Raw genomic sequence first — 17,561 nt, forward strand, 5'->3', positions numbered from 1 at the left:
ACCTATTTGGGGGTAATGCAAGGGAGATGACTGATCTCAGCAGCATTAGGCTAATTAAAAACCTGATTTTTGAAACAGTCTGGTCATGATGGTATAGAAATGGTAGAATTAGATCCTTCACAAAAAAAAAGCACTGTCCATGTCTCAGTGGTTTTAAAATAAAAATTCAGCTGCTACCCTTTTTTTTTCATTTTACTGGCATTTTTCAGACAGCATTGTCTGTATCTTTTTTTCATTTTACTGGCATTTTTTCAGACAGCATTGTCTGTATCTTTTTAAAGTGGAAATTTTAAATGGAAATGCTTCACCCCATGCTTAATCCATATACTTATTGTGGTATTTAATAGAGTTGTACAGTTAAAGCTGTTGATTCAGGAAAATATGTTCTAATTCTATTTGACCTCACATTATTTGAAGTAATAGAGATTGAAGGACCTAGTTTTTCTAAAATTTAAGAAATTAGACCTTTGGAGTCAACAAGGACAGCATGAGTGACAATGATCATGCTTAGTAAGGATAGAGGAATCAGTTAACAGATAATCTATCGTTGCAAGGATTATGCAAAGAATTTGTTGTTTGACAGTTTGACATCAAGATTTGTTTGGCTTAAAGGAATTTTTGGAGGCGATACCCTCATGTCAACTTGCAAATTTATAGAACAGCCAGCATAGTTCTGATTTTGTCCGTGTCACTTCCGAGTAGCTTTGTTAGGATGTCTCGTGTTGAGCAGGATAAATTTGACAAGCACCAATTTGTGAAGATACATTAATAGGATTTTCTCTAATCAGGAAAAACAATGCCAAAATCAATGCTATAAAACCCTTAACACACTGAAAAGGATTCCAACTTATGCCATCCAAGTTCAAATTAAGTGGTAAAATAAATTGGGATAGAGAAGTGGGTTAAGAGGACAAATTTTTATTCTGTACTTGATTGTGTGAGGAAATTAATTGGATAAAGCCCAGTAAATCACTGTCCATAATGTTCCACAATTAATAAATACTGTGTGACTCATAGCGATCTTCTCATTTACAGTGGTACTAATTTCACTGACGTTGGTGGAATAATTCCTGATGCACATGAGAAGGCTTTGATGGAGTTGATAACAAGGCAGGTATAGCTATTTTCTTGCTTGCTGCTCTTCTGCTACTCTTTGTACTGCATTGTCGAGTGTGCTGGAAAGGAGTGAGAAAAGCCAAGTATTGAATTTGATTTTACAGAATGTTAGCTAGAGCATTTAATATATTCTTGTGTTGGAGGTGTTTTGTATACATCACAGTAAAACTCTTCTACAGCCTCCTCTGATGTTACTTCTTTTTTACCACACTATGATTTTGCCCCTTGCTCAGCCTATGATCTGCTGGAGCCCAGAAGTCAGTTTTTCTTTTGTGGCAGGAGGAAAAAGGATGGACTGGGAGGTCAGACATGTCACTAGCCATAGCTGGCTTGAGGTTTTGATGAAACAGATGTTCTGAATTTCTTTGGAAAAGTTCCTCGATCTGACCCTTGTTGCAGTGTTGTCTTTGGAATGGGAATATCTCTTTCATACAGTCCAGGGACTTTTTAAGGATAAAACACTAAGGATTGGAAAGCAATCAAATATTGTGGAGTTATATGCCATGATAGTTTCACTGCTTGCTGGATTATGAATTTCATCCAGTATGGCACTTCGTTTCCTTTTCTTTTCCTTTTGTTATGATGAAGCCTGTGCATAAAGCTGACAAAGAGGAATCATATGCATACTTACCACACCAATTTTTAACTATGTGTGTTGGAACTAGGAACTAACTACTGAGGATGATAACACAGCTATATCTCACAGTGGGGAGGATGTAGGAAATATCTGCTCTGGTAAGCCTCTGGCATCCTTCAGAAAGAAGAATGAAAGAAGGTAAAAATTTGTTTATATAAATATATATAGATATATATATGTGTGTGTATGTATATATTTAATAAAACATGAAGGAAGGAAGAAAAATTATATCAACCTGCTGTTTCTCAGGCAGAAGCAGTAGCGCCATCCTTTTCCATTATTCCATAATGCAGATTTCTGTGATAGACAGTCCGGCAGGCAGCAGCAGCCTTCTCTTAGACAACAGACATAGCGAAACTGTCTACTTTAGATAGGTTTATAAATCTCCTTGAGTAGCAAAAATGTAATTACATTTTTCCTGTCTGGAAAAAGGTATAGTTACACAGGCACCTTGCAGATGCTAGGATTAGAAGAGGGTACAGCGACTTCCCACAGCAAGCTTGTGCTGAGGAGAGGAGCCTACTTGTCCCTTCTTTTCTTACATCACCTGAGAGTCCGGGAGCTAAAGGTAGAAAAACTCAACACAATATCTTCAGAGATCAGAGTTAATTTTTTTAAGGGGGGGGGGCTATCATCCAATTGAAAATCCAAGTGTGCGTTTGCTCTGGTTTGTTTCAGCAAGTGTGCCTGGGGATCCTGAACTACCTGAGGTCCATGGAGAGAAGCCTGACCATCAGTGCCGCTGGACTCTCCTCCAAGGCTGGTCACCTAATTCCCAGCGCAGAAGACACCTCCTGGGTCCGTGCTGCCAAAGGAGGCACTGGTGGTTTTGGTGGCCTGAGTTCACAGCCATATATTGACTATACGCCAGCTGACTACAAGGTGAGGTACCACCGAGCCTTTAGTCTTCCAAAATGTGTGCTTCACCAGGGTTCCTAATCCAGCTCTCTTCCGTGCAAGCCAAATTGTGACCAATTGCTGAATCATCTGAGGGATTCGGTGTAGCTTGTTCCTCAGAACCATGTGTCTCACTTTAACAGTCTAAATACCTGCAGCTACCTGTGGTCTGTAGCAAACATCTGAGAAACTTCAGGCATGTAGAAGTATTATTTCAACACTGCCTGACAGATAAACATTTATTTACACTGGTGCTGCTGGCTGTGCTTGAACTACCACCTTTGTTAAGTGTGGGATTATCACACAGAGTAGATGTCCCTGAGAAATCTGAAGCATTTTGCAATTTATGGAAATGCTTGTTTAAGTAACTCCTAATGACTTCTCAAATGTATTATTTAGGTATTATCTAGGTAGAGTTTAGGACTTACTGGTTTTTAACCTTGGATGAGGGCACGTGGCTGAAGCGATATAATTCATACAGCTAGCTTCACAGATTGGAAAAATAAAAAATTGAATTAAATTCCTAAGGCTTATCAAACTTTGGTTTTCACAACTTTTTTTGTAAAATATATTGAACAGAATCAAGATGTTATGCTAACATGAATGGTTTGATGTGGTATAATATTTTGTCTTTTGAGCTGTAGAATTTCCTTGCAGCTCTGCTACCTAACACTCATCCCAGAGTTGTTATGAAAGCCTGAAGAAACACAATAGTATTTTAATATGAGTTTTTTCAATAGTTGGAGCTTATATATATTTCTCAGTTACTGAAGACTTGTTTGTTTGGGGTTTGGGGTTTTTTTGCTGTAGAAACACACAGAATCAAACATACAAGCCACATCACAGAGGAATTGTGGCTAGAACCAAAAAGGAAGTAGGCTTCCTGCCCCCATTTGTTGCTTATGTTAAGACTTCAACCCCTCCCCCATCCCCAAGAAAAACAAGGACCAGAAGAATTTTAGTGTCCTTAAGCATAAAAAAATCTAGTCATCTTTGAAAATAAAATGTGTGGAGAGGACAGGGAGTTGATGATATTTAAGGTATCTTAATTTTATTATGGTATCTTATGAAGGTATCTTTAGTTTTATTTCTAATATGGCCACATTTATAATCAATTAAAATTCCAAAATGAAAAGCTACTTGGAACTAGAAAATTGTGATTTTCCACTTAAGAAATGTTGTACTGAGCGGTCCAGCATCTTTGATTTTTCAAGTCAGAAAAAGTAATTTAAAAACTTCTGTTTTCCAATGGGAGGTGTCAGTTTTCCCAGAAGAGAGAGCCCCTATCAATGAGAGAGACATTATTTCCCAGTGGCCTCTCTTTCCCCTGGACTAATACATGGATATGGATATATACACTTGAACTTCAACTAAAGCCTAGCTAAATATTTACTAATCTTATTATAGTTTAATTGGCAACAAATTTAGAAGCAGAGGCAACAGTATTTCCTTAACAACAGTTTCTAATGTGGGTTTGCTTTTTTTTTAATGTAATACACAGACTGTCTCCTTAAGAACTGAAACAATAATAGAGACATTTTACTGGCAAACTAAATGAGACCTATCTAACATGCTTACTGACGTGTGCTATAAACCCAAATTGTATGGCATTGTTTTTAAAATACTTTTAGCATCTAATCTATGCCAATTGGAGGAGTACCTATGTTATGAATCCTTCCACATTGTAAGCTGTGAGCCCATGTGATGGTTTAACTCACAATGTATCCAAAACTGAAATTCTGAGGTGGTTTTGCAGCCTTCCTTGCAGATTACTTGAGATGGAGATGATCACAGGCATGAGTTTCAATGACAGAAGGGCCTGTAAAACAGTAAATTACATTAAACTAGAACTCTTTCTGTCCCCTGTTGAGATTCAGCTTGGAAGAAAGTAGATAAAATATATGTAGGTGTATGAGGGTTGCTTTGTAACCCAAAAGGGATTTGTTTAGCCCCAGTAAACCTGAGCAGAGCTAGAGGAGGAAAGCCAAAACCTGCACACAAAAAACATTGTACATCCATAAGGATGTTTAAAACACAACTAAAAACCCCTTCTACCTGCTATGGTGAAGTCAGCACAGTATTTGCTCAGTTATTTACCTAAATCAAGTTGAATTTAATTTTTCTATGAAGGGCTTTGATTTAACCTTTAGAAAACTCCGCACCCCATCACTAAGACTGGTGAAACAAATAGTCTATTCAGAAGAAAAAGGAAAGAACAGAGAGTGCAGAACACTGTATTGAAAAAAGGGAAAGAATCTGACAAGGCTGATCCAACATTATGTTCAAATTAGGTGTATATTTTGCAGGGCTGTCTCATTAACTTTATGGTAAAGAATGAACCCTGATCCAGCATAGATCTGCAAAGCTGGCATGCGGTTCATCCCAATATATTTAAAATTGACTAAGGTTTCGATGACTAAAGCAAATACCTTTTCCTTTCCTTCATCATTTCTTTTAATAGAATTTGAGACATCCAGGTGCTAGCAGGTAAAGTTTGGGTAGCATTGGGGATCTTGTAAACATAGATGTTAGGAGAGCCAGCGAAAGGAGGAAGTCCCAATGCATTGTGGATCATTATTTGTCACTGAAGTGAGAGCAAAGGTGCATTACATACCAGGAAATAGTGAAAACAAACAGTGGAAAAGGAGGAGCTTGTATTTGCTTGCTGGCTGCTTACAAGAACTATTTTTAAAGGCTTCTATGGCTATACCCCTATACCAGGTGTTTATTCACACTGGGAGATTAACTTCTGCGATTATACACCTATAGATAGATGTATGTAATACCCTTTGTGGCACTCCTAGTCAAGAAACAGAATATTTTGAAAGCTAAAGCCACTTGTGCTGACTGCAGTACTGGATTCTTGCCTGGGGTGTTAACAAGCCACCTAGTGACTCACTGCCAAGGTAGATAATTCTCTTTTAAAGATGCTGATGGGTTTTTTTAGAAAAGTAAGGTCATTGTCAAACTATTCTATTCAACCAGTGCTGATGTCACAGCAATTTGGGGCATCAGTCAACGGGATTCCTTTTAATTAGAGCTAAAATCTTTGTGAGTTTATCTCCAAATCTTACCTAGGAAGGCTTTAAAAAATACGTTGACTTTGTATTTGTATTTGAATATCAGAATTTAAGACACTTTTTGCCAAATCTGAGCTAAATTAGAAAAAGGAAAAGAAGTTCTACCTTAGTTCCAGTGCTAATCTTCTCATTTTGATGCCTTCTTGGTGCTTTTTGTGGCTTTATATGCCTGAAGGAAAAACTAGGCACAATAGAAATTTCATGCAGTTTGTGTTACTCCATGATAGTATAAATGAAGTCACAGTGTAGGTGTTACTTGTAAAAAATAATATTTTGGCAATATTTTATTTTATTGTTCTTTGCTAGAAACAAAATACTGTGTTCCTAGGCCAGGTCCACCCTTAGATACGTTGATTTTACAGAATTGCAGTCCTTGCAGAGCTGGCTCTGTGTATCTCTGCATCTCTTTTTCACGGCGTAGGTCCACAGTACTCAGTTCATGGAGTTTGCAGAGGTAGAAAACCATGATGACTTTCACACTAGCGAGGATGGATATATTCACACACAGGACCAGCGAGGGTTTTACATAATATATGATGTGGCTTTAGAGGACCTGAAGGAACCTGAGAACCAGCTGCTGCTTGTGGCCAGCCAGTACCTTGAGAAAGATAAAAGTAAGATATCTACGGGTCTGAAGAACCTGTGATAATTTGGTTTGGTGTTTCATGGTAGGTCAAACCTATGATTTCTTGAATCGTTACTATACTTCTGCAAGAACAAGTGCTGACTGGATTTTCGGGACCTTTCTGTATCCTTCTGTTTAGCTAAGTGATGAATGTGTTACAAATCCTCAACTGAGCATGTGGAGTTCCTTGTCACATGTTGTTAATGTCACAGTTTTGCACTTACTCAGGGTCATAGACATCAAAGTCATCCTGGAGGCGAAAATAAGACAGAAAGGACATTTACTGATGTAGTTAAGTAATATAATAAGCAAGCACATCTTCAAGGCACAGAGAGAGAGATAGAAAAGAAAAATGTTAATTGCTTCTGGATGTCTTTTAATTAATGTATTGGACTGCTTTTCTGCAGAATTAATTTTACCTCCCACCACTTTTAAACTTTTCTCACTTGTTAAGTAAGAAGCTGCAAAATATTTGATGTTCCAGACTTCCTTTTTTTCCTGCTGCTTTGTTTTATATAGGAACTGACTTGAGACAGACTGTATTACAGATTTCTAAAAAGAGCAGCTGTACTTCTAGAATAGTGAGGAGGAAGAAGCCTGTAATTGTAGAAAGCATGGGGGAAGGGCCACTAGAAAACAGTGAATAAATGGCACAAACACGCGTGATATTCAGATAATTGCACAAAATATCTCTTAAATCACTGGAATGACTTTCTATATTGATTGGATAATGTCTTTGATGATTTGGCATGCTTCCTTAAATTTAATTTCTGACAGAGAATGCAGAGAATGACCAAAAACCTTTACAAATCTGTGAATGCCTAAATGCCTGCTAGGACCTTCTCTGAAGTCACCTGAAGGTGCTCATTGTGGACTTTCTTCTGGACCATCTTCTGTATGAGGAGAGGCTGAGAGAACTGGGACTGTTCTTCCCAGAAGAAGCTCGGGAGGGATCTAATCAGTGTGTACACATACCTGATCGGAGGGAATGAAGAAGAGGGAGCCAGGCTCTTTGCAGTGGTCCCCACTGACAGGACCAGAGGCAATGGGCACAAACCGAAACCCATTAAATTCCATCTGAACTCAAGAAATCACATTTTTACTGTGAGGGTGGTCAAACACTGGCACAGGTTGCCCAGAGAAGTTGTGGAGTCTTTATCTGTGGAGATACTCAAAATCTGACTGGAGACAGTCCTGGGCAACCCACCCTAGGTGACCCTGTTCGGGAGCAGAGGGTTGGGCTGGATGACCTCCAGGGATCAACCTCAACCATTCTGTGATTCTGTAATTTCAGGAGGCAGACTACTGAATGTGGCAGAGTACTCTGGTAGCCTGGTATAGCAGTTCCTGTGTCTATAGGTCACTTCATTAGCATCCTCACACAGTGCACTTTAGGACTGATCATATACAACCTGTCCTGGCTCCTTATGCTCCCTCTTGTTATGGTCTCTTTCTGTGTGCCATGAACCCAAATGCTGTTAATGCTGGCTTTTCCAGTGATTACAGACTTCAAATGACTCTCTTGTTCAGCTTTTGAAAAATAAGACACTTAAAAGTCTGGAGCTGAAGAGTAGCTGCTGAAGCCTCTTCTAAGAATGCCATGGCTGATTTTTAACTCTGCAGCTCTAAACAGTTCAGATTCACTCTACTTGATCTATCATTTATTGCCAAAATTAGCTCTAATTTAGATAGTACCACAACCAAGAAACCAAAAGCAGGATTTCTTTAAGGATTTCTCATGGGATGCTAGTGTAGAAATATTTGTAGTGATATTTTTATTTCCTTCACAGTCATTTTTAAATTATGAAGACTGACTTTTGTAATAGCAAGCCATCTGAAAAGAAAGCTCTCCCCTGGGACTGCACTCTGTCCTGCTATGCCTCTCTGTAAAATTTATCTTTGAGCAGTCCATGCATCTTTTCTTTGATCTGAGAGTGCAGGTGAGGAGGTGAAGCCACCCCCAACATGATCTGGTGCTGTGAAAAAATTAAGATTCTCTTCTCTTTCCTTCTCTATTTTTCTTGTGCTTTCTCTGGCTTTATCTCTTGATGTGGTTCTTTTGAAGTCCGACCATTGCCCTCTTTACCTCAAGGAATATTTGCTAAAAGATGAAGAAAGAGATATGTTTAAACCAAATGCCCAGTATGCTTGTTCTTTGCCTTGCAGGATACTCTGGGGCTCTCCAAAGCTTATGGAACATTTCCTGGCCTTGGGTTCCCTGGTAAGCACAACCCACAACCCTGTGCTTTAAATAAAAAGAATTACCACAACCCTGGGACTCTAGGCATATGAAAATCCCTCTGATAGTGGCATCTGCTTGTTTTCTACTTATTTTTTTCTGTCTTAGGCAATGTAACTTCTGAGCAATTCAGTGTCCGCAACATCCTTGGCTGTGCACATGCCTCTGTGGATCGACTTGCTGTGCTGCTTGACCTCTGGACCTGTGAAACTGTTCTCTTGGAAAAAAAATGCCAGGTACAGAAGCTTTTCTTGGGCTGAAAACAGTGATTTACAATCAGTTCACTTCAGGTTGTGTAAGGTTCCTTTTCAACAGCATTCCCTGTTGAGTGTACACGGGGATGCCAGAGCCAGCAATGGTGGGTGGTGGTATGGGTTTTGGATGCATTGGGAACCTGGTGCTGGGCTGGGCTGGGTGCAGAGGGCTGGAGCTGCTGGGTTCTGTGAGTTGGGTCCAAAGGACCACATGTAATGGCTTTTGCAACAAGGGAGCAGAAATGCTCTTGTTGTCAGACAACAGCCTCTGTAGCTGCTGTGCCAGGGGCTGGAAGCACTTCTGCAAGGCCTTATGGAGAGTCACCCACCACTGGATAATTGGGAAGGATAACTGGGAATGACAAGGCCATCTGCAGAGGAAAACTGCAGAGCATGTTGTGTCCCTCCTTGCATGCCAGGGAATGGAGCAAATGCAGACTAGGAAGATTCAGGTCCAGCTCTGAGGAGAATGAGCCACAAGGAAGTCCAAGGTGCAGATCTTTTTCTGTGGTCCTGGCTGTCCCTGCTTCCTGGGGCTGGTGCAGGAAACTTTTTATGGTTGTCATTAGAACTATAATTGTTGTGTGTTTGTGAAGCCCAGGGAGGAGAGATGCTAGCCCCATAATTTGGATTACTCTTTGTCAGAGAGAACCAGAGAGATATTTTGTATGTTACAGCATAAAACCCAATCAATTTATTAATAAAACCTATATATATGATTTAGTATATACTATAAACTTATTTCTTAGTTAGTTAATCTATTTGAGAAAAAAAAGGTATACTTTATTATGGAGTGAAAAAAACCCAACAAACAAACCAACACTAAAAATGTGTATTAAGTGATTTGTAGCTTTGCCATTCACAAGGGCTGCTGCATATCCTGTGGGCTTTCCCCTTCCTCTCTCTGAATCTAGTCATGTGTCTGTATTTTGCCATGAGACATGAAAGCATAAAGGGTTTCTGCCCAAAGACTTCAGTCTTGAAAGATGAAGAGTAGACAAATTCAGAGGAAGGGACCCAGAGGAGCTTGGAAGTGTATTTCTGTCCATGGGACTCACCAGTCCCAAGGACAATGCTGTGAGTGTCAGGAAGCAGAAAGGAGCAGATAGTCCACTTCAGAAGCAAGGAGAAATGGCTCTAACTGAGTTTGACTTGACATGCTTCAAAAGTTTTGGTCTCAGTCCTGGAGTAACCCAGGGAAGCTCTCAAAATAGGAATGCTAGAGGGTGTTAGGGAATCTCCTGTGTACCATTGAAGAGGCTTTAAATAGAAAACCTTTTAAAATAAAATAGTTGTATGTAGTTTAGGAAATCTCCTGAGACCAATCTCCCATTTTCACAGAGGTTCTTTGTGTTACAGAGCTATATAAAATACTATCTAATTGCCTAGTTCACTAAGTTTCTGCTCTCATCCCAACAGACTTTGCTTTCCATTGCTGTTATGACCATGCTACCTTTGTGAATCTACCTTTTATTTTATCACGGGGCCTCTGTATAAGGAAACTTGCTTTCTTTTTGGTAAAAAAGCTCCCACTAGAGAAGACTGAAACCTCCACAGCAGCAATACACTAATTCTCTTCTAAAACCATCAAAGAGTATATTCTGGAACTACTCTCACAAGCCAACTCTCCGGGCAGGATTAAATGTACAGATGTGCTGTTGCTGGAGGTCTTTCGCTTTTAGCTGAAATGAAATCGAATTGGGTCTCACTGGTTTTGTTTCCAGCTGGGACAGAGTTCTTTCTAAATGAGGAAGCAATAGCACTTTGTCCAGCAGCTGAGACAGCTTAGCTTAGCCAATACAAAACAAGCTAATGACCTGTTGCTCAAGCACTGTCTTAGGTTCCTCCAGAACAGTTCAAGTCAGACAAGTCTAAACCAGAGAACTTGACTGTTGGGATCCGAATTCTCAGCTACTGAGTTACTTCCTAAGCCCTTCTGCATCTTCCTCTTCCGCAGTCTGGTCTCAGTACAGAAAGTAATGTTGATGCTTTTCTACTTTCATGTCAATGCAAAATAGCCCGATTTAGACAATTTCATATTGACATGACAATTTGTCCAGAAGCAAGAGCACTGGATGCTCATGTTTTCAATCTCCTAATTGCCATCTGACCAAAAAGTACTACAATGTCATCTCAAGAGTTCATGTGCTGTCATGCTTGGCACATTTCTTTCTGTATCCTAAGCTGCGGGTATGTGTAATTAAAATTTTTGTTTTAAAAAAACTTTACAGTTATTCTTGGTAGAGGAGCCTGAAGAGGGCATGTGCCTTTGTACATCTTTAATTACATCTTCAATTAATTTGGAGTTTCTCCAAAAAATGTAGAGTAACTGTGACAGTTATTGCCAAATGAGATAACAGAGAGTCTTGGATGAGTCTGCAGGTTTCAGGCTGGGGGAAACGGAGTTCTTCAAAGATATGAAACCAGTGTGTGTGCTGCAAAAGAAACAGAGAATGGATTAGATGTGGAAAGAAGTAGGTGTTTTTAAAGTAGTAAGTACATTGCTGTGTTACTTTTTTAAAGGACAAATGTGTAGAATAAAACATCTTCATGCTTCAGTGAAAAAAAAATGTTAACAATGCAAGATATGGAAGAAATTTCTCCTGTGGGCGATTTATTCTGTGTCCTGATCTTGAGCCTCCAGATGAAGCATCCAGTACTACTGGAAACAAGATGCCATATTGGCTCACTCTTGGTTTGATACAGGTGGCAAACTCCGTGTTCAGAAATTTCTCCCCAACAATAGGTGAATAAACATTTCTAAATGTGCTTCTGAATATCACTTCAGCTTCCAGATATTTACTTTGAAGCATGCCAACATGCTTTGGATCCAGAGGAAAGATTTGCTTTGGCCCAAGCGATGACTGACATCACGCATAAACATCCATGGTTTGATCTCAAGCTTGAATATTTTGTCAGCACCTACAAAGGTGAATGCATCTGTTTGCAACTTCACTTCCAACTGCTGAGGGACATAGTAAACCAATAAGTAGGTTAAATTTACAGTATATCCATCTTGGGCAAGTAGGAGGTGAAATCCAGAATGGGAAACTTTGATTATAGCCTGTGTGGGTTTACAGTGTTAAGATGGGTCAATGCTAATTTGAAAAAGAAGTCCATGCATGCTTTGTAAATTGGAGGCCTGAAGCTCAACAGCAAAAAGCTATAATTTCCTCAATATCAGAAATAAAATGTTGTCAAGACTGGAGAGCTTCATATGTCATGTTAAAGTCACATCTGCTCTTGTTCGAGAAAATTAGAAATAGTACTTGAGAGGTGTGGAAGCTAAATAAAATTATAATCTATTTTTTTCCTGTAATTCAGTGGATAAGGAACTAGTCCTGTTTAGAGTAAGAGGGAAGAGACTTTAAAGTGCAAACAAAGTTTGTACTTTAAAGTGCGCTTTGAGAAGCGGTATATTTCAGATAGCTGTGAATTCCTGTGCTAATAATTAAAACACGATATTTGAAATACTCACATTTTTCCTCTGGCTTAAAAATCTGCCTCAGCTTTCCTCTGTATCCTGCCACAAGATATGTCCTTTCTCTGTGCTTTGATTTCAGAGGCTACATGTTGGGAAGTTTAGTTAACCAACCTTTGTAACTTGGTTTTTAGTCCACAAACGGAAGTTTGGGTTTCAGTACCAGAGGCAATTTGTCATGCTGCTGTTGCCATCGATGCTACCGTATTGCTAGCAATAAAAATGGACTGTTGACATCATTGTTGGAGCTCAAATTTTGTTCTGAAGCAGTATGAAAGGTTCAAAGTAATATTAGCAGGAGTAATTCATCTAGAGTGGGAACAAATATAATTGACTTGAAAATTTTTATATATAATTATAAATTTTTGCAGCTTATGTTTAAATAAAGAAAAGTTGGTTTTGCCTTGATTTCTAGCTATGTTTGAATTTTATTGGCTAATGTCACTTGTGTTTATTGCTGAGTTTTAGATAGATGCCCAGAGGGAATACCTCCACAAGATTTGTCAGGAAGGTCAGACAGGTGGCTTTGGTCAATTTGGACTTCTTTATAATGTGATTACTAAGCAGCTTATCTCTCTTAACACTAGCCGGTGAGTAACTATACAGTTGTATTTTCCTGGAGAGTAACTCTTTCTGTTCTTGTTTCTGTGATTGTAAAAATTTGGGATCGAGCACCTGAAAATAGTACTACCTGAAAAAACTAGAGTCTTAAGGTGAATCAAGCCGTAGATAAATGTCTCATGCTATTGAGATAGCCAGAAAAACTGTTAAGGAACAAAAGTGATTCCTCCCCCACTGCCTTTGCACTGCACTTTCATGGCAACGGATTTGATAATTGCATCTTGCAGTGCACTGGGATATTAATATTCCCATGGGTACAGGTTATTAAACAGAAATTAAGCAAGTGGGTACGGAGGTTAGCCTCGCTTTAGGCTCTCTGCATCGGTATCCTGACGTGGCTTTACAACTTTCACTGCCCTTTGGTCACAGCCTATTACTCTTCTGAGCACAACTGCCCAGCTGGATGCACGTGTACTGTGCTTTCACACATGGAATCCACTCACTACCTGCAGCGCAGACCTGCCCCATGTTCCCCATCCTGCAGCTGTGCAGCACTGTGGGTTATGCAAAGGGTTTACACAGCAGCTAATATACACCCAGAAGCCAAGACCCCCTTGCCTCTGGTCCCTTCCAGTTTTCTGCCTCTCTTTCAAGCCCCTTCACACATTTTGATCTAGTGTTGCTTATCTGAGGGCTTATTTTTAAGTGCAGACAGTTTTAATGGGCAGGCATAACAGACATGAAAATGCAGTTAATAAAACGTCAGCTAACAAATGATAATTTTAAACATTTTTTCTTTTCATTAGCAAATTAAACTACTTAGATGTGTTCCAACACAATTACATTTATTAAGGCTTCAGTTCTATTTTTATATTTGATGATTGATTTCTGATGTGCACTAAAGCCATTGCAACTTATTCTTGCAAATTAAGCAATTGCAAGGTTTCTTTGTATATACAATTCATAAAAGCCTTATCTGAGAACTATTTATTCTTTCTCTGTTTTTGTTGTTTTTAAGTCCTGCTTTGAAGAACATTTATTTGCTGGAGTTTCACCCTTCTCTTGGTCTGGTGTGCTTGATTCCCAAAGCTCTTGAGTATATCTGTCAGAAATTCTACAGCATCTGCAGACCAAAAACACCCAGTAAAGCAAGTAAGCTAGAAAAACAAGTACTTCAGCTAGTAGTTGATGAGTGGCTAACTAAGGAAAAAACAGAAACTTTTTACAGTTCTCAGATTCAAAAAGATGTAAGTTCCATTTTTATATTGGTAATGACTCTTTAAAGCAGAATGCCCAAGAGTGTGGTCTTGCTAGTTCATTTATGCTTGATGTTTTTAAAGCTCTAGCTATGTTACTATTAAATCAGTTATTTGCTTATGATTAGTGAAGATCCATTCCATCCATCTCTATGAGAATTTTTTTTTTTTTTCTGTAAATGAACACAGAAAGGTAGAACTCTCGATCCCATGCCAGTATAAAGTAGGAGCAATCAGCTTAATGAGAAGGAAAATACACACACTTAAAACTGACATGAGATCATGGTAAGTCTCCAGGTTTTGCCTTTGTGTGTGTGTACCGCCTGGAAATTAAAAAAAAAACCAAAAATGACTGGACATTAAAGCAAATATTATTATAGGTGGAGACAGTTATTACTGTAATGTCCACCATTTCCTGCTGTAGAACTCTGAATTTGGTTGGTGATAATATTGATAAATGCTAATTATTGTGAATGAAATTATTGATGCTGGATGTTCCTATCAGGTTAATTTTTTTTTTTTAACTAGTCAGCTTAGTTGTTGCTGAGAGCAAGAAATGGAAAATAAATTATTTTATCTGTGTTCTCTGCAAGATTGTAATACAGCTACACTTTGGAGCATACATTTCAAGTTTGGGAAGGCTCATAAGGTAGTGATACGCTATGCTTTCATTCCTGCCGAGTTTGGCCACCATAAACTAAACTGAAACATGCTATTGCAACATGCTTATTAGGAAGACATTATCTGAAGTTTCTGTGTGCCCTGGTACATCTATAACCTGAGGCAAAATCAGGCCTTTCCAACACAGTAGAAGCCCCTGTCTAAGTGATTCATGTTTGACTTGAGTCTGAGCATTGAAAGGGAATATGAGGAGCTGTTAGCCTGTACTGTCGCTGGCGGTGCCTTCACTGGAGGCAGCGCAGGAAGCTGGCTGAGCAGATTGCAGCGGTGATGAGGCAGCTCTGTTAGTGGACCAGGAGCTGGGCAGGAGTGCGGAGAAAAGGCAGCTGGCTTGGTAAGTGGGATGGCAGCCAGTAAATGGGAATGAAGATTGAGGTAGATGAAAAGCTGGGAGACAAAGACTAGGCCTACGACTCAGTGGGTTCCTTCATTTTGGAAAGAAAAGATAGGGGGGAAAAAGTGCACTGCGCCCTGGGGCTGGAGCGAGAAGGCACCTCGGGTAGGGGTGGAGGGTTGAGAATGGTTTGGTAAAGAGATTGGCTCAAGTTGCCCAAAGCCAGTGATGGCAGGACTTGCTAATCAAGGGAGTGGGAATGAGAATGAAAAGTTTGAGGCATGGAGACAGAACTGGTTAGATGAAGAGACCGTGAACACAGCAATGGGTAAGAAAGTATAGAGGCAAACTAAAGGCAGAAGGGCACAGCCACCTAAGGTACTCTCCTCCCTGGCCTAGAGCAAAGCACAAGAATTACTTATCCAGCATCTCTCTGCTGCCAATAAAATCCACTGGCAGTGTCCCATTACTCTCTTGTCCAGAGCAGACCACAAAAGATTCTTTGCTTTTTAAAAATTTAAATCCTAGAAGTCAGTGGTAGAGTTCTGTCATGGATCTTACCACGCTGCTGTTGCCAAGGGGGAAATGGAGGAGGCTGCTTGTGTTTACTTCTTGCCCATTCCTTTTCCTCCAATAGAAGCTGCAGATGAGACAAATGCACACAAGCAGGCAACATTTAGAAGACATTAAGGCTGTAAAAGCCCAGCATTTAAATTTCAGGAAATTTACCTTTGCTGGAGCAGATTTAATTTGATTTTCTTTCCCATAGGCATGACGATGCAGTCTTTATGTGACCACATATTGTTTTTCTTTATGACTTGGCATGCTAAAATCTACATTTCTGTCCTTCCTGGACTGCTCCTTTTGTAACACTGGACCTCATTCTTTCATGTTTTTTTAACCCTTCACTAAGGATGGTTTTACAAGATCCAATTTTAATTCCCCATCTGACTTCCTAAGCTTCTCTCAACTTCATAACAAACACGTTACCCAGGGGTGAGGTACAGATGCTGTCAGCCTGGGAATAGGTGCTTTTCCTGTGTAGAAATATCAGAGAGGCTGTATAAAAAGAAAAGTGAATTCTAGAATTATGAGACTAAAAGATGCCTGGGAAGCTGTGAGATCTCTCTTGCTCACCCCAAGCCAGGATCAGCTATATTCATATTATTCCTGTGAGATAAATAGCTGTCCTGTTCTAAAACACACTATGTGATAGACTTTTTCATGCAGTCTGTTACAGTGCTTTACCAGCTTCACCTTTAGAAAGTTCTCCTTCAAATCTAGCACAGGCGTGCCTTGCTACAGTCTCAGCTTCTTACATCTTCTCTTGTCCTCTTTGGAAATAGGGGAGATGCTATTCTCCTTGTAGTATCTCTGTGAAGAAGCACAAAAAGATGGGTTGTCCTGTCCCACCCATCCAGAGTCATAGAATTACAAAAGCACATTGTAAAGCATTGGGGAAGAGGGACAAAATAAAGTTGCACAACTTCTGACACTTAACTTTGGGGTGTTGTCTTTTAAAACTATTTTTTTTTCCCAGTGGGGCTGTGAAGAAGTAGTGAGTGGCGGGTGTTGAAACCTAGACTGTTATTGCTAATAAGCATATGTCAGGGTTCAGATTTCCTCATGATTCCTTCCCTGCTCATAAGCAGCAAAGCGTGAAGCCGCTCAGCTGCTCAGCTATGGCAGACATCTGCCCTGTCTGATGTGAGCAGGGTGGCACAGTTGTACAGGTTTGTGACAGCTAGAGACAAGGAGCATCTTCTCCCTCACACAGAGCCAGAAAAAAACACCGAGACCCAGGGGCAATCCCTCCTGCCACTTCCACAGCACAACATCCAGTGGACTATTGTCTTCTTTCCAGCTCTCCACATTACCAAGCTGCAGCTTTTGATGATTTTTCTTTCCTGGGGTTTCTGCTCTTTTGGAGGCTTCCACCATCCCAGTAGAAAAGGGGTTCAGCTCTGCTGAGTTAGCTGACGATATGAGTTTGCTGTCCCCAGTTTGGGAGCATCATATGTGCAGTGGCACATGTGCTGGGATCACAACACTCTTTAGAGGAGGTATGGCCTCAGCTAGTAATAAGTGAACCAAGTTGCAGAGCCCCTGCTTTAGAGAGGTATACACAACTGAAAACCTTCTGAATTTTTACTATAATAAAAAAGGCAAATATCCTGTGTTAGATACATATAAAAAAGTTAAATCCTTTGAATAAACCCAGGTTTATAGATTCAGTGTCTTCACCTTTGAAACAAGTGGCAAAACACCAGTGTATTTTTAGGGGTCAGGATAGGTCAGGGTGGGCACAATTCTGACCTTGCATGGGTTGCAAGTCAGAAGCAACTGCAATCATAATTTCCTCCAGAAAAAGAAAAAAGGAGAGTGGTCTCCTAAAATATT

General features: G+C 39.8%; 1 protein-coding gene across 1 annotated transcript in view; it reads left to right on the forward strand.

Moving 5' to 3' along the window:
• LOC104467468 (transmembrane protein FLJ37396) overlaps window positions 1-17,561 on the forward strand; it is a gene marked incomplete at its 5' end in the record, with an annotated part of 31,715 nt that overhangs the window by 7,352 nt on the left and 6,802 nt on the right. Inside the window, 6 exon segments of the mRNA XM_010081254.1 lie at window positions 2,432-2,635; window positions 6,152-6,344; window positions 8,703-8,830; window positions 11,637-11,837; window positions 12,798-12,919; window positions 13,909-14,137. Coding sequence (XP_010079556.1) covers window positions 2,432-2,635; window positions 6,152-6,344; window positions 8,703-8,830; window positions 11,637-11,837; window positions 12,798-12,919; window positions 13,909-14,137 — 1,077 coding nt within the window.

The sequence above is a fragment of the Pterocles gutturalis genome, unplaced genomic scaffold (genome assembly GCF_000699245.1).
Source record: "Pterocles gutturalis isolate BGI_N339 unplaced genomic scaffold, ASM69924v1 scaffold15444, whole genome shotgun sequence".
Lineage (NCBI taxonomy): Eukaryota > Metazoa > Chordata > Aves > Pterocliformes > Pteroclidae > Pterocles > Pterocles gutturalis.